The 27,327-nt window shown below is 34.7% G+C and overlaps 1 protein-coding gene across 2 annotated transcripts; it reads left to right on the forward strand.

The window, feature by feature from the left end:
• The first annotated feature begins 844 nt into the window (after positions 1-844).
• On the forward strand, positions 845-25,615 carry LOC101422139 (hyaluronidase PH-20-like). Of its 2 annotated transcripts, XM_004478258.3 has the most exons (6): positions 845-939; positions 14,551-14,632; positions 15,415-16,560; positions 17,016-17,105; positions 22,040-22,526; positions 25,355-25,615. In XM_004478258.3, exons 3-6 carry the CDS (start codon positions 15,604-15,606, stop codon positions 25,372-25,374), a joined length of 1,554 nt encoding a protein of 517 aa, XP_004478315.2. In that variant the 5' UTR covers positions 845-939; positions 14,551-14,632; positions 15,415-15,603; the 3' UTR covers positions 25,375-25,615. The 2 variants fall into 2 exon arrangements, with proteins under 2 accessions (XP_004478315.2, XP_058153293.1); XM_058297310.1 differs by lacking the exon at positions 17,016-17,105.
• The last annotated feature ends 1,712 nt before the right edge of the window (positions 25,616-27,327 follow it).

The following is a 27,327-nucleotide window of genomic DNA, read 5'->3' on the forward strand; positions in this document are numbered from 1 at the left end:
TAACTATAAAATTCCTAGAAGAAAACATAGGGAAGCATTTTCAGTACTAAGCCTTTTTACTGAAATCACAAGCAACAGAGAAAAAAAAATGGATAAATGGTACCTCATCAATATTAAAAATTTAGAGCCTCAAAGGAATTTTTCATGAAAATAAAATGACAAACTACATAGAGGAAGAAAATATCTGGAAACTACTTATCTGAGAAGGGATTAACATCCAGAATATATAAAAAAATCTTTCAACAAGAGGAACAATCCAATTTAAAAATGGGCAAAGACTTGAACAAATATTTCTCCAAAGAAGATGTAAAAATGGCCAAAAAGCACATGAAAAGATCCTCAACATAATTGGCCATTTAGTAAATGCAAATCCAAACCATACTGAGATAACATTCCATACTGACTAGAATGGCTACTATTTTTAAAATGGAAAATTATAAGAGGAAAAATAATAACTTGTATCTTCCTTTGAAGGTGAGCTTATGTATTTTTCTTAAATAAGATTTACCGTCAGCATTGTGCCTGGTTGCCTTTGATGCAACAGAGTCCCTATTGCATTGGCATAAAGGATATGTATCAATATATATTTGTTTACTGTTTTTGATGGACTACTATGGCCATTTGGCTCTTTAATACATTCCCACATGTAGAAGATTTAGTAATCATGATTTTATTAATTCAAAGAAATATAAATCAAAAGTCTTCTGACTGGTCAGAGGGATTCATTGGTTACGGCCAATGGACGACCAATTGTGACCTCATACTCCAATTATGACTTTTATATTGTGTCAACCTCATAATGCAAGACATCCAGTAATAAGAGAGGTGGTCGTTACTCTTAAACCCTGACTTAATTTGGTCCTAAGCTTTTTGCCTATTAGTGTAGGCATTGAGTTACTGTAATCAGGAACTGGAATTGGTCTCAAGTTTATAATGCTGGTAAGTTGGTTTGACTCTAAGTCAGCACTGAGCTCAGCTTGGGGTTTGATAATTGGCGAAGTCCTCGGGTAGCAATTGTGTTTTAAATTGGCATCTAGATTTAAGAGGCTCACAAATCAGTTATTTTTCTGGTCAGACCAGTGCCTCACTCTTGGCTATATAATACATGTTTGTCTTCTGACTAATGTTTACACTCTGTGGTTTCTGGATGGAACACCTCAGTTTTTGTTAGGCCATATTCATGGCATCATTGGTTATAATTTTGAGTTTTCTGGAATTCAAATACATCAAGTTTATACATTTAATTAACTAATTCATTGAGCATGTATTTATTGAATACTAATTAAGTGGCTTTGAAAAAATATTAAACAATGATGTAATCTTATAGCTAAAGACACATCATATAAGTTCTTTATTAAGGCCTCTGGTGTCTACAAAGATACTTCAGACAGAATTGCTATCACAGGCACATTCACATTGTTACAATCCAAAGGAATTCTTTTCCAAGAATAAGATGTTATCTCTTTTAATAAAACACACTTTGTATTGAACTAAATTGAATTTAAAAAGCCAATGTGTTAGTTTTTAGAACATGTAAATATAACTTCTTTAAGTGTTCAACATGTAGAATTTATATTAAATCAGACTATAGTTTATTAGCTTTTTAGATATATTATTTCCTAATTATGGTATAACAGGACAAACTTTTACTGCATAAAATGAGCGTGTGTAAATTATATCTCTATGTTCTACACAGCGATTACAATAAAATTTGATTTTAGGGTCTGTTCTTTAAAGGTTCCTTAATTTATTTGTTTTGTTTTATTTTTCTTTTCTCCTTTTCTACTCCTTTCCTACTTCAAGGAAAAGGGGAAGGACTCAGAAAAGTGGTAAAACTGTAACAAATTTCAAACATTATTTTATCATTCAGAAAATACTGAATCTAGTTTATGTTTCATTAAAATAGATGACATTAAATTTTATAACTTGCAGTTCCTTGAAAATGATTCCTTAAATTTCATTCTTTGTTTTACAATATAGAAATCAATCCTTAATTTAACAAAATGCTTAGCAATGAAAGCATTGCTTGAAAACTTGTATAAATTTTTGCTTTAAGAGAAGAAATTTACACTTGGATTTTTCTTCTTCAGGGATATTATTCTGATCTCTCTTAAAAAATTTGCTAAAGATTTTTACTTTGGATTCATTGTAACTTATAACTAGAGGTAGAAGTCAGCCATTGGGTTGAAATTATAAACTATACCCATCCTACCAAATGTGATTTTGATACAAGGGCTATAAATTTTAGAACTGCTGCTGACTTGAACTTTTGCTTTTTATTTCTCATGCTAAAGGATGATTCCCAAAATATTTATGGAGGCAATTTAGGTTCTGTATTCTGAATCTTCCTAACACTAGGGGCTATTTGTCCAGGACTGTAACAGTACTTTGATTATTGTTGGTTGATCTAGTGGTTGTTGAGAACAGAGATTGAGTGCCAACCCTTGGGAATTACTTCCTTTTTGTTTGTTTGTTTCTTTTATTTCTTCTTTATTTTCTTTGAAATGTTACATTAAAAAAATATGAGGTCCCCATATACCACCCACCCCACCCCTCTCACATCAACCTCTTCCATCATTACGGCACCGCACCTGGTGAATACATTCTGGAGCACCGCTGCACCACATGGACAGTAATCCACCTAGACTCCTGTGTCCCTCTCCGTCCCTTCAGTAATGCATATGTTCTTGTTGCTTTTAAAGTGCTGTCATTCAGTTTTCATCACAGTTATAACCTGATTTACCAATATTTTTCCTATTTCTAAATTTTTACTTTTTTATTTATAAAATAACATATTCAAAATTTATAACAATTTTAATCATCAGAGCAATGTATTTAAATTTAGTTCTTAATTCCATGGAGATGAAACATACTGTCTAGCTAGAAATAACATACTGAGCTACAAGGCCACAAAGGCATTTGGGATCCTAGAATTGCAATTGGTGTAGCCCAGATTTAGGTGGCAACACAAATTGTGTCCTGGCAAATTGGGGCTTCCGGACAAGGGCATTTAAAAAGAAGATTACATACATTTTAGTAAACAATTATGATTGGTGGATATTTTGGGTGTTACAAATGTACTTCGTGTTACATAGTTTACTGATTTCTTTATACTGTGATTTGTTTATGGTGTCCTGATGTCCTCAGGGTTTTGAGGAATATTCTTGCTTGTGGCTATGAATACTTTGGCACTTTGAGATATCTGGCTGAGAAGTGCATAAGAGTAGCTTCCTGAATGACCCCTGACTCCATTTAAAATCTTATTTGTATTAATTCTATTTTATTTTATTTCTTTTCATAATATGTGGACTCCTCACAGGAAATGAGTTTACCAAAAGGGTGGACTTTGGAGATGACTCATGACTGACTTCTAGATCTGTTAACTTTGATTCTCTCGAACAGGGGTTCTTAACCAGGAGTCAGTGAACTTGAATTGAAAATTAAAAAAAAAAAATTATTCTTATGGGGACGTGTTGGTTTGGGTGTGAAATATTTATTAAATAATACACAATATAGTGTGGACTTAGTAAGGGGTCCATATTTTTCTCCTGACTGACAAAGGGGTCCGTGGAACAAAAAAGATTAAGAACCCCTGCTCTAGAACAACAACAGAAAACATTTGTTGTGGAAAAGAAGAACAGAAAATTAAGCCAAGAAATGTGGTTCTTTTGTTTGGCTTTCTCTGTTAGCAGTTCTTTTGCCTTACCCCAAAATCCTAATCTCCAAATTCCCTTCTAAAAAATAAAACAGGAATCCCTTGGCAGCTTATATAGTGAATAAAAAGAAAGGAAGTGTATGATGATTCTCCTTTACTTGCTGAAGAGATGCTGGGTTTCAAGTCTATTCTGGCAAACTACCCTCTACTGTTAAATTTTATTTTGCTTCCAATGTTTGAGACACTATTATTGTTGAACTAAGGAAAATTAGAAGATCCAAAATACATATCAACCCTTGGAAAATATCAGTATTCTTATTTCTGAATTTTCTTCAATTTATTAAATATGCACTAGCATGTCTTTGTATAGCTCAATTTATAGTGTATATTTTTAAAAATTTTACTCTGTTACCATATATGCTAATATTTCCCCTTTTAAATATATTCAGATATGTATCTGAGTGCTGTAAATTGCATTTACAAAGTTGTGCTCCGATAACTACCATCCATTACCTAAACATTTCTAACATTTCCAATAAGAACTCTGCACATTTTTAGCCTTAACTTCCCATTCCTCAAATGCCCTCCCTGCTCCCCATCCCCTGGTAACCTGTAGTAGAGATTCTGACTCTATGAGCCTGCTTATTCTAATTGTTTCAAATCATTGAGACCATACACTATTTGTCTTTTTCTGTCTGGTTTACTTCACTCAACATGATGTCTTCCAGGTTCCTCCATGTTGTCACATGGATCAGGACTTCATTCCTTTTTATAGGCAAATAATATTCCATTGTTGGTATATATAACACATTTTGCTTATCCATTCATTAGTTGATGTACATGGGTTGGTTCCATCTTTTAGCAATTGTGAATAGTGCTGCTATGATGACTGGTATGCAACTATCTGTTCAGGTCCCTGTTTCAATCTTTTTGGTTTGTACCCAGTAGTGGGATTGCTGGGCCATATGGCAGTTATATACATAGCTTTCTGAGGAATCCCAAAATGTCTTCCACAATGGTTGTACCAATTTATATTGTTCCCCTTAATGAACGAGTGTCCCATTTCTCCGCATTCTCTCCAAAACATACTATTTTACATTTTATTAATAGTCATTCTAATGTGTATGAAATAGTACCTCATTGTGGTTTTGGTTTGCATTTCTCTGATGACTAATGATTTTGAGCATCTTTTCGTGTGCTTTCTGGCCATTTGTATATCTTCTTTGGTGAGATGTCTGTTCAAGTCCTTTGCCCATTTTTAAATTGGGTTGTTTGTCTTTTGTTGTTAAGTTGAAGGATTTCTTTATATATTCTAGATATTAAGCCTTTATTGGATATATGTTTTCCAAATATTGCATAGGTTGTCATTTTACTTTCATAATAAAGTGCTTTTGCTATTAATTTGTTGAGGATTTATGTATCTATATTCATAAGAGATATTAGTTGGTAGTTTTTTTCTTGTGGTATATTTCAATGACTTTGGTATGAGGGCGATGTTGCCCTCAGAGAATGGATTAGGCAGTGTTCCCTTCTTTTCAACTTTTTGGAAAAGTGTGAGCAGAATTGGAGTTAAGTCTTCTTGCAATTTTTGGTATAATTCCCCTGTGAAGCCATCTTGTTCTAGGCTTTCCTTTGTTGGGAGGTTTTTGATTAGTGATTCAATCTCTTTACCAGTAATTAGTTTGTTGTGTTTTTCTATTTCTTCTTGAGTCAATGTATACAGCTTTTGTGTTTCTAAGAATTTGTCCATTTCATTTATATTTTCTAATTTATTGGCATAAGGATGTTCATAGTATCCTATTTTAAAAGTTTTTATTTCAGCGGGGTCAGAAGTATTTCCCCCCTTTTATCTCTAAGTTTAGTTATATGTATCATCTCTTCTTTTTTGTTTTTGTCAATCTAGCTCAAGGTTTATCAATTTTATAGATATTTTCAAAGAACCAACTTTTGGTTTTGTTGATTCTATTGATTTTTTTTTTTTTCCTATTTCATATATCTCTGCTGTATTATTTCTATTTTCTTTCTTCTGCTTATCTTCAGCTTGGTTTGTTCTTTCTTTTCTAGTTCTTCCAGTTTGGAGGTTAGGTCTCTGATTTGAAATCTTTCTTCTTTTAGGATGTCAGCATTTAGAACTATGTTTCCCTCTAGCACTGGCTTTGCTGCATTCCATAAATTTTGGTATGCTATGTTTTTATTTTAATTCTCATGCTATTTCCTAATTACCTTTGTGACTTCTTTAATCCATTGGTTGTTTAAAAGTATGTTTTTATTTTCCACATATTTATGAATTTCCCATTTCTCCCTATAATATTAAATTCTAGCTTCATTCCGTTGTGGTCAGAAAAGATACATTTTATGATTTCAATATTTTTTAACTTACTGGGTCTTGCTTTGTGACCTAAATTATGGTGGATTGTGGCAAATTATTCATGTGCTCTCTAGAAGAACATATACTATGTTTTTGTTGGGTATAGTATTCTATACATATTTATTAGATCAATTTAGTTTAGAGTATCATTCAAGTTTTCTATTTCCCTATTGATATTTTGTCTGGATATTCTATCCATTTTTGAAAGTATTGTGTCAAAGGCTCCTACTATTAATGTAGAACAGTCAATTTCTCCCTTCAAGTTTGTCAATATTTGCTTCATGTATTTTGACACACTGTTATTAGGTGCTGTATTACTCAACGAAAGGGGTGCTGATGCACAATACCAGGAATGTCCTGGGTGTTATAAAGGGTGTTTATTTGGGGTAGGAGCTTACAGTTACCAGGCCATAAAGCATAAGTTACTTCCTCACCAAAGTCTATTTCCACATGTTGGAGCAAGATGTCTGCTGATGTCTGTGTGGGTTCAGGCTTTCCGGGTTCCTCTGGGCTCAGCTCCTCTGTTTCCTCCACAAGGTCAGCTGTAGACTATCAGGCGAATGACTCTGTCTCTTTCTCCAGGGCTCCAGCTTAAGACTTCAGCATCAAACTCCAACATAAAAACTCTAACATCAGAAACCCTCAGCTCTGTCCTTTTTCATGTCTTTTATCTGTGAATTCCCACCCACCAAGGGGCAGGAACTCAACACTCTAATGATGTGGCCCAATTAAAGCCTTATTCATAACTTAATCAGGCCCAGGTTCAGATCAGATTACAGACTTAATCCAATATCTATTTTTGGAATTCATAACCATATCAAACTGCTACAGGTGCATATACATTTATAATTGTTACTGCTCCTGTTGAATTGTTTTCTTTATTAGTATATAGTGGCCATCTTTCTTCCTCATAATGGTTTCTGACTTAAAGTCTATTTTATCCAATATTAGTATAGCCACCCCAGCTCACTTTCAGTTACAACTTAGATGGTATATATTTTTTCTCTCCTTTCACCCTCAACCTAGTTGTATTTTTGAATTTTAGGTGAGTCTCTTGCAGACAACATACAGTTGTTTATATGACTGGGTCATATAGTCATAGTTGACTAGGTCATGCTATTTTCTATTCTGCCAGTCTCTGCCTTTTAACTGAGGGTTTAATCCATTTACATATATAGTCACTACTGATAATGGACTTTTTCTGGAATTTTCCTATTTAACCTTATACCTTATATCTCTTTTGTCTCTCACTTCCATTAATACTTACCTTTAAATTTGTTTGATTTTTAGTGTTCTACCATATGAAATATCTCTATTTTCCATCTATTTTCTTTGTGATCACCTTGGGATTAAAATTTAGCATCCTACATATATAATGATCATATTTGGTTTCATTCCAACTTAACTCCAATAGCATGCAAATACTTTTCTTACAGCCTTCTATTGCCCAATCATTTTTGTACTCATTAGTACTTATCTTTACACATTGCATGTCCAAAAATACAGATTTATCATTAATTTTTATGAATTTTCTTTTAAGCACCTGTAAGAAGAAAGAAGCTAAGTTACACACCAAACAATGCACTACAATAACACTGGCATTTATAATTATCAAAATGGTTACCTTTACCATTAGTCTTTATCCCACCTTGAACCACTATCTACTGTCCTTTCCTTTAGGCTGAAGAACACTCTTTAGAATTGCTTTCTGGCAGGCCTAGTAGTGACGAACTCCCTCAACTTTTGTTTATCTGAGAATGTCTTAATTGCTCCCTTATTTTTGAGTGAAATCTCACTAATAAAAAATTATTGGCTGGCAGCGGTTTTATTTCAGCACTTTTAAGTATTTCAACTTACTGCTTTCTTGCCTTCAAGGTTTCTGATGGGAAGTTGGCACTGTCTAATTGGAACGCCTACGTATATAGCACATTGCTTTTCTCTTGCAGCTTTCATAACTCTCTCCCTGACTTTTGTATTCAAGAATGTGATGGTATATGATGGTGTATATTTTTCTTCATGTTTATCATGTTTCGTGTTCTCTGGGCTTCTTGGGTGTGCATATTCACATCTTTTACCAAGTTTGGGAAGTTATATGTCATTATTTTTCTGAGTATTCCCTCTGACCCTTTCTTTCTTTTCCTCTGGGATCTTCATAATGCCTGTGTTGGTGTGCTTCATGGTATCCTAGAGTGTCTGTGGCTATTTTCTCTTTTAATATTTCTTTGTTCTTGTGGTCCTCAGTCTGTCTCATCTCAAGTGTCTTGTCTTTGAGCTCACTAATTCTTCTGCCATTTCCAATCTGCTCTTGAAAGCCTTAAGTTGTGGTTTTCAACTCCAGTAGTTTTGTTTGATTACTTTTTAAAACTTATAAATCACTTTATTAAGACTCTCACATTGCTTATTCATTGTTTTCCTGATATCCTTTATTTCTTTTTCTTGTACTTCCTTCATCTCCCTGAGCATATTGAAGATTTTTCAAGGCTTTGTTCAGTATGATCACATTTCATTTTTCATTGGTGTTTTCTATACTTTTATCTTCTCCTTTTGGGTGGGCCATCATTTCCTATTTCTTCATTTGTCTTGTACTCTTTTGCTGCACACTGTACCTTTTAATATTCTAAAATATTAGTTTAGAATTTATTCTTTGAAATGACTGTTTTTTTGGTTTGCTAACTAGCTGGTGATAAAACAGATTTTCTTGAGCTTCAGCTCTCCTCTGAGGAAGGTCTGTCCAAGGCAAATTCAATGTGCAGGGTTTTCCCTGTCTTTCTGTGCTTCTGTCTTGTTCTGTTTTTTTGCTTGTTAGTTGTTTTCAAGTGTCCCCTTTACAGGAACTTGTTTGGCCCCTCTATTTCCCAGGAGAGAGAACTCCCTCTCTTCATTTTGGAAGCTGGCAAGCCTTTTTTCTAGATCCTTTGCATCTATAGATTTTTTTACACTCCATTTCTTGTCTCAAGGTGTTTTTGCCTGAGGGCAAATTCTGGGAGAAAGGCATAAGAAGGAGGACTTTCCCAGGTCACTTTCCCAGCCAAAATAGGGCCAGTGACCCATGAAGGGTACATAAACCAGCACCAAAGTGCCCTGGGGTGTGGCTCAAGAACTGAGTCAAGAGCTCCTCTAATAGCTCGCTAAAGCTGAGCTTTCCTGGCCTGTTGAGCAAACATATCCTATCAGCTAACTGTCTCACACAGCCCTGAGGAATTGCAGTGTCTTTAAGTCTCCACTGCTACCAACCCTGAACTCTGGGATAGGTTGAAGCAATGGCTATTGCCACCTTTGTCCAGGGTAGGTTTAAACAATAGCTGCCCTCAAAGCAGGATCCCTATCGATCCAAATCCTCTAATCAAATAGCCATGATCAATAATCAGCTGTGCCTGTCCCTGTTCTTGGGGAAGAGTAGTTTTATGCCCCTTGATGTCACCAGCAAGTTATCCAGGGACTGGACTCCATGGAGGCCTACTGTCAGAGTGAGGGATAGGTGCTGGTAACCACCATTCTCAGAGAGTAATTTATTGTTCTTTACTGTAATTTATCTTCCTCCTGCTCTTCTCTGGATGCTGTGGTGTTCCCTGGCCTCTAGAATTTCGAAATAGTTCTTTCATCTAGTTCCTGCCTGTTTAATAGTTATTTTAGTGCAAGGACTGAGTCTTGGAGCTCCCTACTCTATCTTCCCACAATTCATATTGTAGTGCATACTTTTGTACTTTATTTCACTTAGTGTTTTAGACAAACATCTTTACATGCTGCTTCATTATTATATCTATTACAATACATAGTAATGAATAATACAATTGTGAATATACCTGCTTATGTGTGTGTGAGTGTGTGTGTGTGTATATATATATATATAAATTTCTATTACAAAATTATTTTGAATTAATCCCCATACTAGTGATTTCTGCCTCATAAAATTTAGCTAATATCATATTCTGGTGACAAAATTCCTTTTCACCAGGAGTTAAGTGATTGATTTAAATGGGACTTTAGATGTATTCAGATCCTGAGTTTTTGAATCTACTTTGAGGGAAAAGAACCATTTTTAAGGAATGCTAAATAAGTTGCCAATGCACTAGGAAGACATTAAGACCAGACCAGTTCTTGCCTTGATACTCTTGAAGACAGGTTTGGCAGTTGGGCTTTGAAAGTTCTTCTGGATATACCATTGTTGGGCTTGGGCAGATATCACATATTTACCAGGAGTGCTTTAAGAAGCAATTATTCACACAATGGTTAAGGAAGACACTTGAAAAACAAACTTAATAGATATAAATTGAGCCCAGAAGTTACAAATCCAAGTGGAGATATAAGGAAAGGTCTTAATTATCTAGGGTTAAATCAGTTAGGTTTTCTGGGGAGGTAAAATTCATGTGCTTTGAATAAAAGGAGGATTCTATTTTACATGCTAATTTCTAGGCCAGCCCCAATTCTGTGTCCCAGGGCTTTGTCTGAAGTTATACACCAAAGAAGAATGATTTCCTTCCCTCAAAAAAAGTTGTATATACAGTATAGCATCTTTGATTTAATAGATTCGTCTTTCTTTAGCAAATTCAATAAAACATGAAATTTATGCAATCTGTTTAATGATTATTTTATCTCATTGGTATTTTTGGTACTTCTTTTGTTCTTTATGTTTGAACAGAAAATTTAAAAAGAAATTGTTTCTTTGATAGCAAACATTTGGGTTCCTCTGTTTATTTCTTATTTTCCATAATAAATCAAAGTAATTTTAGATCATTTAAGAAATTGAATCATATGTATTATTATGCTTCTAAAAGAAAATAGTCTTAGAAAACGTAATTCTGAAATCCTTTATCTGACTAAATGAGTTCTAGTTAGGACTTATAAATAGAACTGAACAAAGTGTTTCACATGGGAAAAAGTCAAATGATAAAGAAATGAAGGAGTGTTGAGAAAATTAGACCCCAAAATTTAGGTTTCTAGAAATGTAAGAGACTTTAAGTTATGTAATCCAGAAATCTAATGCAAGAATCACATGTACAAGATCCTGAAAACTGATCACAATTGAGCGTTATCTGATCTCTTCGAAGTGGCTGGAGCTATTTATCTTGTGATATTTCACTGGATAGGCATCTTAAAACAAAAGGATTCTGAAGACTTTGCCATTTTCATAATGAAAACTTTCTTATCATAAAAGGGTCAGGATTTACTAGACAGACTTCACCGACTTTTTCTTTTAAACTGGATTTGAAATTTCTCCCAAGTTTGTAGGAAAAGGAAGCCATGCCAACTAAGTAAGGTAGATTTAATTTCTCATATTTGTTTTTAAACTTTATCATTTTAAAAATTAAAATAATAGGATGATCTTTACTGGTATTTAATATGCACATTGACACATATTTACACGTATATATTTGTAAATGAACATGCAAAAAGTTTGGAGATCACTGGTTAGTGGTTGAAAGTGTGTATTTTGGAGTCAGAAATAAATATACACCAAAGGATAATATCTTTGATTGCTAAATATTGGAGATTTTTGAACACATGTGCTATACAAGGTTTTCTTGTTTAGTTGAATTTTGTTGAAGCCACATCATCACAATGGTACTTACTGAGATAAGAAAATTTTCTCATTGAATGGGATACTAAAATCAAACAAACTTTTGCAATGTAATATTCAAACATACAAAAGAGTAGAAAGAATAAGTCCATATACCCATCACTCACTTTTAATAATTATTAACTCATGACCAATCTTGTTTCATTTAAACTCAAATCAAAAGCCTCCTCCTCAACTGAAACTTTTTTTATTGACTCTGAATAGGACATAGATTTTTACTTTTTATTTTGAAATACGTTCAAATTTATAGGACAGTTACAAAAATAATAGAAAACCTATACAGAGAATTACAACAGATTGCTATCACTCCCAGATACCCATATTCTCCAATATTGGCATTTTGCCACTTTTGCCATGTCTTTCTACCTATCCATGTAATTCTATATCTATCCATTTTCTGAACACTTAAATGTAGGTTGTATACCTCATGCTCCTTGAACACTTAGTATTGTCACATATCTAAAGAACAAGGATATTCACTTAATGTAACCACTTTAAGTGCAGTTATCAGGCTCAAGTAAAGTTTAGTTTGTATCCCAGATTTTTCATATGTCCTAATAATGTCCTTTGGAGAGTTTTCTCCTAAGTGTCCCCCATTTACACAGATATGACTCATCTCTTTCCTAGGAAAGAGTTTTCTTAAGATCCTAGGCACTCTCCCTTATGTCTTGCAGCTAGCAATCCCTTGCCCCAGGCAGCCATGATTTTGCTGCTCTCCCACATCTGTGGGATGAGCACAGATGTGGGAAAGCACTTGTGTTCTACATGAAGGGCAAGTTCTGGGACAGTGAGCCTATGATAAGTGTCCTGCTTCAGTCTCTCAAGGTGTCAGCAAACAGATTGGGCAACACAGCCTGGAACTGGGACCTGGAACCCACAGTAGCATTGTCCTGCTCCATGCCAAATGAGTGAGGGGATAAGGGAGGGGCTAGCCAAGCTCCGTGAGATCCTACCGCTTTTAATTTGCCTTTGCTTGACTCAGCTCTCATCCTGCTAGAGCAAACCTTTTACTATTTTTTGTAGCATTTAGAAAGATGTTTCTGCCAGTTCATGTTGGTTGTTCAAAACTTCTGTGAGGGAATGTTCCCTGAAGCCTCTCACTCTGCTATCTTGATTGAGGTGGGGCCAGACAAAACATTTTAAAAAGAGCTTTTAATTTTTATTTCAGGAATAAATTATAGCTTATTTTATTTTTTTTTCTAAGAAATTTTACTTCTACTCCCCACTATCTTCTATTAACATTGTAACTATAACTATTGTGGTGGTTTTAAATATTTTATAGATGAGAGATTCTGGGTATGAAGAAGGTTGAGTGACTGATTGTCTTTTTGACTCACTCCTACTTCAGTCTGGTTCTATCTAGCCCAGGGGCTCTTACCGTTTTTTTGTTCCACGGACCCATTCTCAGAATGTAACAGCAGATAGTTTTAGGACACTCAACTATCATCAGGCCTAATAACTACCATAATTTCAAAGTATGTATGAGCATAAGTGATTTTTGCAGGTATGCAACAGCTGTAATAATGTGATATGAAATGAATACTACTGTACTTTATTGCCCAAATTCATAAATGAAGGAAATGCTAGATTTCAGTTAGAGGTCAGAGAAAATAAAGATAAATTCAAGCTCACAGACCCCCCTGAAATCCGTGGACCCCTGGTTAAGAACCCCTGATCTAGCTACTCAAGCCAGAAATTAATGTCATTGTCTACCCTTCTTACCCTACCAAGTACCATTGCTGAGCAATCACTGTCAACTCCTTGTTCTCTCCATCCTCGTCACTTTAAATATTCCACTACTCCCCTAGTTAGCTACACTACTTCCAGTCTTGACCAGCTTTAATTTTATCATCTTTAGAGTGGTACAGTGATTTTTCTGTAACAAATCTGGTCATATCATTATCTTGAGAAAACACTCTAGCATTTTTGGGGCATTGGAACTGCCCTGCATGACATTGCAATGATGAACACAGGCTGTTATACATTTTGTGAAAACCTATAAAACTGTACGGGGGCAAAGTGTAAACTATAATGTGAACTATAGTCCTTGGCTAGTATCCTTGCTTCAATATGTGTTCATCAATTGTAACAAATGTTCCACACTAATGAAGGATGTTGTTAATGGGGAAAAGTGTGTGTGTGGGGGTGGAGTATATAGGAATCCCTTATATTTTTGATGTAACATTTATGTAATCTAAAGCTTCTTTAAAAATAAAAATAAAAAATCAGATTTAAAACCAAAAAAACAAAAACACCACTCTACAGTCCAGGGATCTTTAACTGACAGCTCCAGGCTGGTTTGGGAATAGTGTAGGAGAATTGTAGAAATTGCAATCCTTTCTTTTACCACTGGTGACTATCCTTTAAGTGCTAACAGACTTATTACTTTTAAAATTATCAAGGACAAAGCTGTCTACTTCTTTTTTTTTTTTTTTTTAAGATTTCTGGGTAAAGGTCTTTGTAATAGGTTCATTCTGCCCCATGTTTTTCTTATGTAAGATAACTTTGTGGAAATTAGATGTGAATCTTAATTATTATGGTATGTTTGGTCTACTCTTTACCTGAGATATAGGGATATTTGATTCTTTCTCCATTCTATTTACTTCTCCTACTTCCTAGCATTAAGATGTTGTTGGCAATTTTTGAGACTACTATGAGAAGAATTAGTTTTTCCCTCCTAATATTATTTTAGGCCAAGATTTTCTAAGAGGCTCATAAGGGTTTAAATTATAAACATGTTTTGCTCCTTTACATGTTCTTCACATCAAGGGAAAACTTATCTTCAAAAAATATGAGACTTTAATAATTCTTAAAATTTGATTTTGTGCTGATTGTGGAGTTCTCTTTAGGGTCATTTCTTTTTCAGGGATAGGAATGAATGGAAAATTTGCCAAGGTAAGGACACACTTTCCTGGGAACAAAGGCATAATTCTTATTATTCCTTTTCAGAGCGGAATACTACTAATCTAATCAGAGAGAAAAGTTATAATTTCCTCCTAGAATCACAGAAAATTTAAATATCTTCTTATAGGTAAGTTCTGTCAATACTGGATGCTAAATCAATCAGTTTAATTCCTTGCCCTAGGTTCAGACCATTTTAAGGCACCAAAAATTTGTTGTAATTCTTCACATTATGACAATCAGAATCACAACAAAATCTCACTTATCAAAGAGTATAAAAAGGCCAAAATTTATATATTACTTTTATTATTAAGCTAGGCCAGAGTTAATCCTTCCAGAGGAAGACATTAAATAGTAAATATTTCTGTAAACTTTTAACACGAGAGAATATCACCTGTGATGTGATGGAACAATGTTTCAAAGGGCATTTAAACTTGTACCTTGGTAGAATATTGATTCAACAGTTTCCAACAAACTTTTGGCTTATTACCTCTGGCAGAAGTGAGTTTTGTCTGCTATTTTTCTTGTCCCTTTAAGAAAAGATGATATTTCATAGTTCTATGAAAGATAGTTTGCAATATTTGGCAGGTGACTACAATGTAGTTTTTGAAGAAGCAACAAACAAGAATGATAGGATAGACCTAGTATTTCTTTTCACTTGATGGCCTTTTCCTAATAACTGTATTTACCTTTATATAGGCTCAGTGGTTATTTGGGAAGACAAGAAAAATGATAGCTATAATAGAATTTCATTCATATATAAAAGGAAATAATGATGTTGCTTTAGTCATAGGAGTAAATCCTCCATCTTCTAAAACTGCACTTAAATTTGAGAACTTGCTAAAACATACAATTCCTGATATAGAAATGCAGTAAAACAAACAGTATATTCTATATTTCTTTTTTTTTCAGTTATAATGCATTCCTGAAACAAGAAGCAAGAATAATATTTAAATGTGATATAATAACCATTGTATCACTTTATCCATCAAAGTGGCTGCATTCCACTACCTATTTTCTGTGTTTATATCTTGCAAAATATTGGGTAAATCAAAGTGCGTAGATAAAAAGAAGTGATTTCCATAGCCATTGCTCTTTGCGATGGGAGCACTAAGGTACAAGGACATCATCTTTGCGAGCTTCCTTGGGTTCAATGAATCACCCCAAGCAATGTTCACCCTTCTTCTGATTCCATGTTGCCTGGCTCTAAATTTTGCACCAGCTCCTCTTATTCCAAATGTTCCTTTCCTCTTGGCCTGGAATGCCCCTACTGAAATTTGTGCTAAAAAGTTTCACGTGCTTGTAGACCTGAGCCTCTTCTCTTTAATAGGAAGCCCTCGAAAAGATGCTGAAAGGCAAGATATTGCATTATTCTATGCTGATAGACTTGGCTACTATCCTCGTATAAATGAAGTGACAGGCATAATTGAGAATGGAGGAATCCCCCAGTTGGGACCCTTAAATGCTCATTTGCACAAAGCTGAGAAAGACATTTCCTATTATGTGCCCAAAAACCGTGTGGGCTTGGCTGTCATTGACTGGGAAAACTGGAAGCCTACTTGGGCAAGAAACGGGAATCCTAAAGACGTTTACAAGAATCTTTCTATTGAGTTGGTTCAGCAAAAATATATACAACTTAATCTCACAGAGGCTACCAAGGTAGCCAAAGAAGAATTTGAAAAGGCAGGAAAGAATTTCATGAAAGAGACTTTAGAGTTAGGAAAGTCACTTCGGCCAAATTACTTATGGGGTTATTATCTTTTTCCTGAGTGTTTCAACCATAATTATAATAAACCCGGATACACTGGAATTTGCTTTGATATAGAAAAGAGAAGAAATGATGAGCTTGATTGGTTGTGGAAGGAAAGCACTGCCCTTTACCCGTCTGTTTATCTGAATAGTCACCTAACATATTCTCCACAAGCTACACTCTTTGCCCGTAATCGTGTTCAAGAAGCCATGCGGGTTTCTAAAATAAACCACGCTAGAAGCCCAGTTCCAGTTTTTGTATATATTCGTCCAGTTCTTACTGACGTGCCCTCGAGGTATCTTTCTAAGGTAAGTAATTCAATGTATATGGGCTATGAAATAATGTCCACAACGCTGTTTAGTGGAATTCAACATCAGTTTTGAAGGGATGAATAATTTAGCTTGTAATATCATTTAGGAATGTTTGTATACATAGTTCTATATTATTATCTGAAAGGAAAATAATGTTTCCTTTTTTACTATAATCACACAAAATTTTCGCACTCATGAAAAATGAGGTGTAATATTAGGTAGTATAGACAATATACTAATCAGGTTTTAATTTGCCAAGATCTATTCTTTTGTTAATAAAAGTGATTAAACCAATAATATATAGTCTTCATTTGTGCTATAGTACGGCAGTAACTATGTAAAACAGAAATAGTGAGGAAATGTTTAAATTCTTATTATTTGGTCAGCATGCTTAGCTTTGATGTAAAATACTTACATTTATTCCTACCTGCTAACTCTCTCGCACTTGCCAGGAAGACCTTGTGAGTACTATTGGGGAAATAGTTGCACTGGGTGCTTCTGGAACAATCATGTGGGGAAGCCTCAATTTAACCCGAAATATGGTAAGTTGAACTGGTGGAAAATAGTTGATAACATTTCTACTTTTAATGTTCTGAGATACTGAATAGTGCACAGTGTGATTCACAGTAGTAGGTGCTTAGTGCATACTGGTTGAATCAAAATATCTTGCATTTATGTGGTCATGCTATAAGGCAGAAAAATTTGTACCTGTTTTTTCAGGAAGGAAACAAATTCAGCGAAACTGACATTTTCAAGGTTACGAGGATAGTAAGAAGCAAAAACAAGCCTACAATCTCAGGCTTTGCACAGTGTATTAGTTGTTTTTTGTACTGAACCATACCGTGTCTCTTCTCAAAAGAGTTCCAACTAGTCAATGTGGTTTCTTTCAGTTTTTTATTTACTTACTTACTCATTTATTTATTTATTTCCAAGGCTTTTGGTTTGAAAGTGTTGTCACTGGGATGTAAAGACTTCAGGAGGAACTCTTTGGGTGGATAGAGGAACAGGAGCAATCAGGAGTATGGGCTTGAAAATAGTACTAAATACACACAAAATTGTCCAAAGCTTCCTGAAGGGAAAGGAAAAAGAAACCCCTCTTTTTCATAGCTTAGTTTTAGCAGTGCTTCTTTCAAGTAAAATTTTAAACAAAGTTCTTAGGGAAAAATGTCTCTGTATAATATGAATTGTATTTATTCTCTCCTAATACATTTCTTTAGCTCAAAAGACCTTTCACCATTATGACCTACTCAATGTCCCTCTTTATTTACATGTTTAATTCTTCATATCAGGTCTACTTCTACCACCTCTTCAAATCCTCTTGGATGCAGTTCAAGAATAAAGCTGTTACATGAAAATAGCTGATTAGAGTGGAACTATTCCTTTCGTGATGGATATGGAAATCCTAGTGACTCATGTGCCATAGAGAATATTTAATGTAGCTCATGACCTGGGGTCCTGTCTTAAGATCTATGGAGAATAGACTTTAATATCATAAGAAATTTTGGTGACAAACATATTCATTTCTTTTCTTCAGATAGTGTAACCATACACTTACTTCTTTTGAAAGTATTAAACAGCAATCACTTTTGTGAAATTCTTTTAAGGTAATCTGAGTCCTTCCTGTCTGTTTGATATAATTCTGTTGTCCGTGGGTTGATCATTAATGAAAAGAAAGAACAGAAAAGAAAGTACTGAGCAAAGTCCCTTGGTAAAGTCTTTTATATGTCATAAAATTGTTATTTAGAAAGTATACTCCTTGTTTTCTTTACGTGTTTCCCCAGATCCATGAATTCCTTTCTCATGGGTCCTATTAATTCTATGATGGACCATTTATAAATTTTCTGCAAGACTTTATTTTTTGAATAGTGAAAACTCCACCCTTTCTCTAGTATGGAATGAATCAGGCTTTTCCCAATGAATAAGGAGATGTGATACCATTCAAGTGTCATGCTTGTTTTTTAATGGCACTTTAATCTTAGATTCATATTCTTCTACTGTGAGTCCCAGCACATGTTCAATGTCATTCACAGTGTCAAACTTTCTCCAACTTTTGACTGTCTTCTACTTAATATCTGTTTTAGAATGTCTGCCACAGGACTCTATTCTATATATTTCTTCTGATTCTCTGAGTTTATGATCACTTCTATTGTTGGTTCTATCATTAGTCCCCTCCTTTTTCTATGTCATTTGTAATAAAAAAAAATCATGGGTTATTTCTCTTGTTTCCTCTGATTCATTGACAACTTGAGAAAGTGGTTATTGCAGGTTTACGTGCAGTTACTGGAATTGACTTAAAATAATTGTTTTCAAATTTGGGCAAAGCTTGTCCTTCCACTCCATTCATTTGATCCAGGTCCTACTGGTCCTAGCATGCAAGACATGATCATTGAATTTTCAGGAATTTTAGAACTGATTGCTAAACACAGACATTATTTAAAAATTAGATAATTAAAAAGTAAAAATTATATTTAAAACAAAAGTAATAAATATTCAAAAGTATCACTTGTTTTATTCCATTTTACTATTATCACTGCTTTTGATGTTATTTACATCTATTGTATCCAAACAGCAGACATAATGTACCAGTGTGCTACTCTATACCATGGCTACCCATACAGTGTAATGTGAAGTATAGTTTCTTAATTCTGTATTCAGTGATGTCAGATTGATAGCTTGAAATTGGTCATGCTAGGAGTATTAACACTGTGGAAAGAGCAAATGTTGTGAATCCATCTTTATCTCTTGGGGTGCCAGTTTTTACATATTTCCATAGAATATATCTAAGTGCAGACTAATGATTTGCAAACCATTCTCATCCCTGTACTTCCCATTTTGCCTAACCATTGCCTCTGGGCATTTGAAGAGTCAACTGTAATTTCATTTAAACTCTTGGTATAAATTCTTATATATCTTTGGAATTGGTGATAGAGTGTTGAAGAATGTTGACAAAGTCCATGAGCTCATGGAGCTTATTTTCAAGTTGGAAGAATGGAAACAATATATAACTGGGAGATATATACATATATATATATTTAATAAGTGCTATGCAGAGAGTTAAAACAGAGAAGTCTGAGAAAGTGGACAGAAAAGGTGCCTGAGAAGGACATTGTCTAATTAAAACTGAAATCTGCATGTAAGATAAAGCCAAACCATGTTATAAATAAAAGGAAAGAGCATTCCGAGTAGTGGGAATAGAAGTGGCAGGAATCCTGAAAGTTTGAAATGAAACCTGCCATGGTTATGATTCTGCCACTACATATGAGGTATAGTGAATGAGTGAGGGTTGTATAAGAGAAAGGAAGAGTTATACCATTTCAATCTGGGGTTAAGTCAGGACAAGAAGTTTAATTCTATTCTAAACATCATGCAATACCATGTGAGACTTAAGAAGGGGGATGGTGAGTTGCTTTTCTATTGCTGCAATAAAAACTACCACATACTTAGCAGCTTAAACAGCACAAATTAACTTACAGTTCTGTAGTCAGATGCCTGACACGAGAGTCACTGAGTTAAAATCCAGGTGTCAGCAGGACTGTGTTACTTTTTAGGAGTGGACCTTTTCCTCACTCATTTCGGTTGGCAGAATTCATTTCCTTGTGGTTGTAGCACTGAGATGTGTATTTAGGTGCTGGCTGTCAGTAGAAGGTCATTTTTAATTTCTATATGCTACTAGATTTCCATAGTTTCTGGCCCCCTTCCTCTCTCTTCAAAGCCAGAAATGGCAATTTGAGTCTCTCTCATGCTTTGAATCTCTCCTCCTTCTTCTTCCATCTTATCTTTCTACCCCATCTGAGACTGTCTCGTTTAAGGACTCATGTGATTTGATGGGGATCATCCAGATAATCCAGGATAATCACTCATTGCAAGGTCCATACCCTGAATCACGTCTGCAAATTCCCTCTTGCCTTATAAGGTAACATAGTCACAGATTCTGGGGGATTAGAGCACAGATATTTTGGTGGGGCATTATTCTGCCTACTACATATGTCATCATCTTAAGGAAAGTAACAAGAAATAGGTTCAGGTGAGAGATGCCAAGATTCCTTGACTTTTTAAAAAAAGATTTATTTATTTACTTTATTAAAAAAAAATTGATCGCCCTCTCTCCCAGATGGTTCTCTTGTCTGTCTGCTCATTGTTTCCTCACCTTCTCCAGGAGGCACCAGGAACTGAACCTGGGGCCTCCCACATGTGTGGTGAGTGTCAAACAGCATGAGCCATAGCTGCTCCACACAGGTTGCGGTATCTGTTTGCTTGTGGCATCTGCTCATTTAGGTGTCTGCTTATTGTGGGGAGTGTGGCATCTAGTTTGGTGTGGTGGGCATGGCATCTAGCTCACTGCCGCAGTTGTGGCATCTGGTCTTCTTTAGGAGGTACTGGGACCTGAACCTGGGACCTTCCATGTGGTAGGCAGGGCCCCAGCTGGTTGAGCCACATCTGCTTCCCGATTCCTTTACTTCTGCCTGCTGACCTACCACCACTACTTTATTTGTTCTGCTGAAAGACTAGCAGAGCCAGCTCAAACAATAGAATTGTTGATCCTTAAGAAAGCAACTATCATCCATGTTTTTAAATGGCCAGTGACCGTGTTTAAATTTAATTTATTTATTTTATTTAGTTTGTTAATGACCAAGTTTTAGAATGCACAGTCTTTGGAAGAATCATTTCAGTTACTTGCAACTCATAATCTGCCAAATAAGTGTATTTGTAAAAGAGCTATCTTTATTCCCCCATAACTTGACCTATACATAATATTTAGGATAAAGCATTCCTGGTTGACACATTTAGTTGTTTTGAACTAGCAATTAAAAGAAAAACACTCTTTCCAAAACTGTTTAAGCTTGTATTATAAATGTGGTGCTTATTATATTTGTTTATAATTTACTGAGGGCTAACTGATGATATGCCTGGTTCTGTGTTAAGCACTTTAATATATAGTGTATCTTTTCATTTTCACAACACTCTATGAGGTAGGTGCTATAATTATCCTTAGATTACAGATGATGAAGTTGAGGCATAGGCTGGCTAATTAATTTGCCCAGGCTCAACCAGATGAGAAATTAGACTTAGAAAGTTTAAAAGATACCCAAACTCACACAGCTAAGTCATTGATGGAGCTGGGACTCCAATAAAGGCAGAGTCTATGCTCTCATTGCTATACTACTCTGCCTTCCCTGCTTAGTTCATGAACTATTGAGGAAGATCAAGGCTAAGGTATGTCAAGCCTCAACCAATCAATCACTCAGTGACACGAAATGGCATGTGAAGCTCACCTAGAAATGTTAAACACATACACACACACACAATTGGAATAATCTTATTGTTAAGGTAAAACTGTTAAAATATTTTCTACTTCTTGCAGCATCTGTTTTTTTTTCATTTTCCCTTTAAAATTGCTTACTGCTGTGAATTGATTCATATATGAACTAACTTCTCTCTTGATATTCTGACCTTGTAATTTCTTATACTTTCTCAGCAAGCTTGCAAGAGGCTAAAAAATTACATGAAGACTACCCTGGATCCTTACTTAATCAACGTCACCTTAGCAGCCAAAATGTGTAGCCAAGTGCTTTGCCAGGAACAAGGTGTGTGTATAAGGAAACACTGGAATTCAAGTGATTATCTTCACCTGAACTCAGTGAACTTTGCAATTCGAATTGGGAAAGGAGGAAAGTACACAGTACACGGTAAACCCACAGTTGAAGACCTTCAGGAATTTTCTGAAAAATTTTATTGCAGCTCTTATACTGACTCCGTTTATAAGAAAAAAGTTGATCTGAAAAACATCAATACTATTAGTGTGTGTGTTGCTGATGATATTTGTATAGACTCTGTTCTAGACTCAGAAGAATCCCGTGGCCACCCTTCCATCTCAAATGAGGAAACTTCTTTCACTTCCTATGACTCGTCATTGTCCACACCACCTGTTACACAGTCGAAACGCACTCCTCGGGAATATTTCAGTGGGTATCTTGGAGATATTTGTTCAGTGGAAGCCATGTCTAACAATGCCCAAAAGGGCTGTCAGAATGCTAAGTGGAAAAAGTCATGATTTATATTATTCAAGTATAAGTTAAAGTACCTATGTACTTTATTTTTTAATATGTTTTAAATTTTTATATTTAATAACTTAGTTCTTTAGTCACATTTAAAAGTCAGCTATGTACTTGAAGTTGTATGTTTGAAATGTGAATCAAAATTCACAGTCAAAATAGTACTTTGACTTATCCTGAGCAGTATTCATTTCCTCATGAACAATTTGATCTTACAATTATTTACCAGTAAACAAAGAGCCTTGACTTGTAAATTTAATTTTCATAATTATCACCAGGATAGTGTTACCACTAAACTCATTATTGCTATAGTTTGCTTTCAAATTCAAAGTAAATTTTAATTATTAATATAGCATAGTTTGTTCTGTAAGATGATATCCATGACCCTATAGCAAATATTTCAAATGCTGTGAATTTGTATATAGAACTGAGAGGCACCTGATATATTCTTGGTTCTATCAAAGAATGAAACTTGTAAGCCTGCTAAGAAAAATAAAGATTTGAAAACACCAATTTTCTGCAAATGAATGTCTTTACGATTAATTTGTGATTTGTAGTAAAAATGTCAAGGAAATATTATTGTCAAAAATCTATTTGTTTAAAATGTAAGTTTTAAAGTGCACTGTTTATCTCTATAATAGAACCTATAGTTTTATCTTTATTATCCTATTGATTTTTTCAAGTGTATTTATAAAATAACCTTTTAAAAATTATTATCCTGTTTATTTTTGTACATGGCTTTAGTATGTCTTCAGAACTTATTATATATAATGTCTTCTATTTTTCTTTACTTTCTTGATCTTCTAATTTGCTTAAATGCCTATATCATCTAAGGATCCTTTCTTTCAAACATTCCATCATATAGCATTTATTGAGTTCTTGTTCTCTGTCAGGCTCCATATTATATATCACAGATTCTAGATGAAGTGACATTCTTGCTATCAGTGAGTTTGTTCCATAATTAAAGAAGGGAGATGTTGAAATGGAAAATTACAATTTAGTATGATAAATACTATGATAGAAGTTCAGCATGGACTGCAAGGATGGTTTCAATACCGTTGTTCTGAACTTTATAGTGACACTGGAATTTGTCCTGGTATGGTCAAGAATTTGAAACTGAAAACCCTTCAATAAAATAAAAGGAACCTGGGTATTTTTTTTCCCCCTCTGCTAGCAAAAGGAGTGAAAGGACAAATAAGGATAGGAGAGAAGGGAAAAAAATGGAGGGGAGAGATAAAAGAACTAGAATGCTTTGCTTTCTTTGGTTCCACTGAGTACTCTAATTTGCACAAGACGAAAAAATCATCTGATTTTTAGCCACATCAGTTAGTCACTTGAATGCCCTATTTGGTTTGACCTGCTCAAATACTAGCAACTCCTCCTTTCTCTTTCTTGGCCCAGACTTCCTTTTTTAGAGAGAAAAAGAAAAGGATCCACAAAGTGGTGATACTATTTGGAATATGTCAAATCCACAGTCTGCTGTTTACTCTCTGATTATGGCAAAGTTAAAGTTGCTAAGTCCTCTTTTCCTCTAAGGAAAAGGGAAATTTTTATTTATTAAAGATCTTATTTATGTTTAAGCTTTATTTGATATCTGAATTGAGATAGAGTTGTGCAAGAGCAATAAAAAATGACTAAATTATTATTACATATTTTTAAACTGCAAAAACTTAAAAAAATGGAAATATTTTAATAATAGTTTAGATTATACTTATTTAAAATCTGTTTAATTCTTACAGAGCCACTGTTGTTCATGGTAAAATAATTCAAACTTACATAGTGAAAAACTAAAAGTCTTCTTCCCCTTCCTTCTCCCTAGACCAGTGATAACTCGTCTTACAATTTATTAGGTATAATTCCAGAAATATCCTAAGAAAATAGAAGTAGATGTGTGTGTATATTTAACACGACTAGGTTTATGATGTCCATACTTTTTTTTTTTAAAGATTTATTTATTTATTTCTCTCCTCCCCCCCCCAGTTGTCTGCTCTTTGTGTCCATTCGCTGTGTTCTTCTGTGACGGCTTCTATCCTTATCAGCGGCACCAGGAATCTGTGTTTCTTTTGGTTGCGTCATCTTGTTGTGTCAGCTCTCCATGTGTGTGGCCACCATTCTTGGGCAGGCTGCACTCTCTTTCGTGCTGGGCGGCTCTCCTTACGGGGCTCACTCCTTGTGCGTGGGGCTCCCCTACGCGGGGGACAACCCTGCGTGGCAGGTCACTCCTTGCATGCATCAGCACTGCGCAAGGGGCAGCTCCACACAGGTCAAGGAGGCCTGAGGTTTGAACCGCGGACCTCCCATGTGGTAGGTGGACACCCTATCCATTGGACCAAGTCCACTTCCCCATAATTTTCTACCACTTGCTCTTCCCACATGACAGTGTATGCTGGATGACTACATATGCAGTTTATCTTTTTAGTGATCACATTGTTCTCCACTGAGTCTCTGAAAGACCGTATTTTAGAAAGTTTCCAGCTGATGGACATCTCATTTTCTTCAAAAATTTCCCCTTCTGTCTTGAATGAGAGGACATGTTTTCCTTACCAACTCTGCACATTATCAAATTCTGTAATCAATGTTCCTCTAGCACGTGAAAAGGCATGTTTTAACTTGGTTTTTAAATAATAAAGTTGATATTGATTTCATAGTTTATTAAGGGTATTCTATTTTTTTCAAGACATTTTTAAAAAGAATATTCTTTGTTTTGTTTCTTATTTATTTCCAAATTCTATTTCTAGGAGACCGTCACCACTTCTGAAAATTAAGCTATGCCTTTTCAGATATCAACAAACTAAATATGAAACCAAGAAACCAAAGAAGCTTCAAAAGAATATTTTCTCTCTTCTTTTTTGTTTCTCATGCGGCATTCAACCATGATTTTCATCATACATTTTTAAAGTGTATCAATCAGAAGGAGCTACAAATTCATCTATCCATTTAATTTCAATGTTTTGGCAAATAACTCTTTTATAAGAAGTACCATTTCAATAAACTTCTAAAACAAACTGCATGCACTGGTAGTTTTTCATGGGAAATCTAATCCTTGGTAAAATGCAGGGCAAAGATTAATCCAATCCCAGTTTAGCCATTTGCAAGCTGTTGACTTTGGGCAGGTTACTTACCCCTTTTTGAGTTTATTTCCTCAGCTGTAAAATGTCAACAGTTGAAAAGACTAAAGTAGAAAAACAAAAATCAGCTAGTACAGTGATTGTCATAAGGATGGTAGGTGTTCAATAAATAGCAATTATTTCTTTGAAACTATTATAGTTCAGTTCTCCACCTTTAACTGATTAAGGTTTACATTTGGATTGTAAAATTGGTTTTAAAATTATCATTTGAGGAATAGGATATTAATTATGAACTGTATTCATAATGATCCTTTACTTGAATGGGTAGGTAACATGTTTAATTTTACCGAAAACTGCAAATGATCTAATTCTAGAATACTGTGCTGTTTTCTTGATTTTCAATTATTTTCAGAAAAAAATTAATGACCCCAGGGAGTGTCTGTCTTGTGTCTGATGTGCTACATTTGTAATTAGACCCCATACATTTTTAACATGTATATTTTTTATTAAAGAAGTTGTAGTTTTATAGAAAGTCATGCAAAATACAGAGTTCCTATATACCCCCTCCCATTATTAACACTTTGCATTGGTGTAATACCTTTTTTACAACTGATGAAAGAATATGATAATTGTTCTATATAATTATACAACTTAAAGTTTCAATTTTCAAATATATAATTCAGAGCTGTTAATTATGTTCACTATGTTGTGTTTCCATACATTTTTTCCTTTATTTTAGAAGTTGGCGGTTTACAGAACAATCATGCGTAAAAGGTAGGATTCCCCTATACACTCTACCACTAACACCTTGCAATAATGTAGAATATTTTTTACAATTGATGCTAGCACAGTTTTATAATTGTAATGTGCTACCATCATCACCATCCATTACCTAAACATTTCCATCATTCTAGATAGGAAATTCTGGAATATTTAAGCATTAATTTCTCATTCCCTATCTCCACCCCAGTCCCTGGTAAACTAAATTCTAGATTCTGACTTTTTGAATTTGCTTATTTTAACTCTTTCAAATCGGTGAGGTCATATACTGTTTGTCCTTTTGTGTCTGGCTTATTTCACCCAAAATGATGTCTTCAAGGTTCATTCATGCTGTCACATGTATCAGGACCTCATTCTTTTTTACAGCCGAATAATATGCCATCATATGTGCATACCACATTTTCTTTTTCCATTTGTCAGATCATGGACACTTGGGTTGCTTCCATCTTTTAGCCATTGTGAGTAATGCTGCTACGAATGTCAGTATGCAGTTATCTGTTCATGACCCTGCTTTCAATCCTTTGGGGTATATACCTAGTGGATTGCTGAGTCATATGGGTAGTTCTATACTTAGCTTTCTGAGGAGCATTCAAATTGTCTTCCACAGTAACTAACCATTTTATATTGCCACCAGCAATGAATGAGTGTTCCTATTTCTTTGCATCCTCTCCAACACTTATTATTTTCCTTTTTTCATGGTAGCCATTCTTATGGGTGTGAAGTGGTTATTTCACTGAGGTTTTGGTTTACATTTCTCTGATGGCTAATGATGCTGAGCATCTTTTCATGTGATTTCTATTCGTTTGCATATTTTCTTTGGAGAGATGTCTATTCAGGTTTTTTGCCCATTTTTAAATTGGCTT

The sequence above is a fragment of the Dasypus novemcinctus genome, chromosome 5, assembly GCF_030445035.2.
Source record: "Dasypus novemcinctus isolate mDasNov1 chromosome 5, mDasNov1.1.hap2, whole genome shotgun sequence".
Taxonomy (NCBI): Eukaryota; Metazoa; Chordata; class Mammalia; order Cingulata; family Dasypodidae; genus Dasypus; species Dasypus novemcinctus.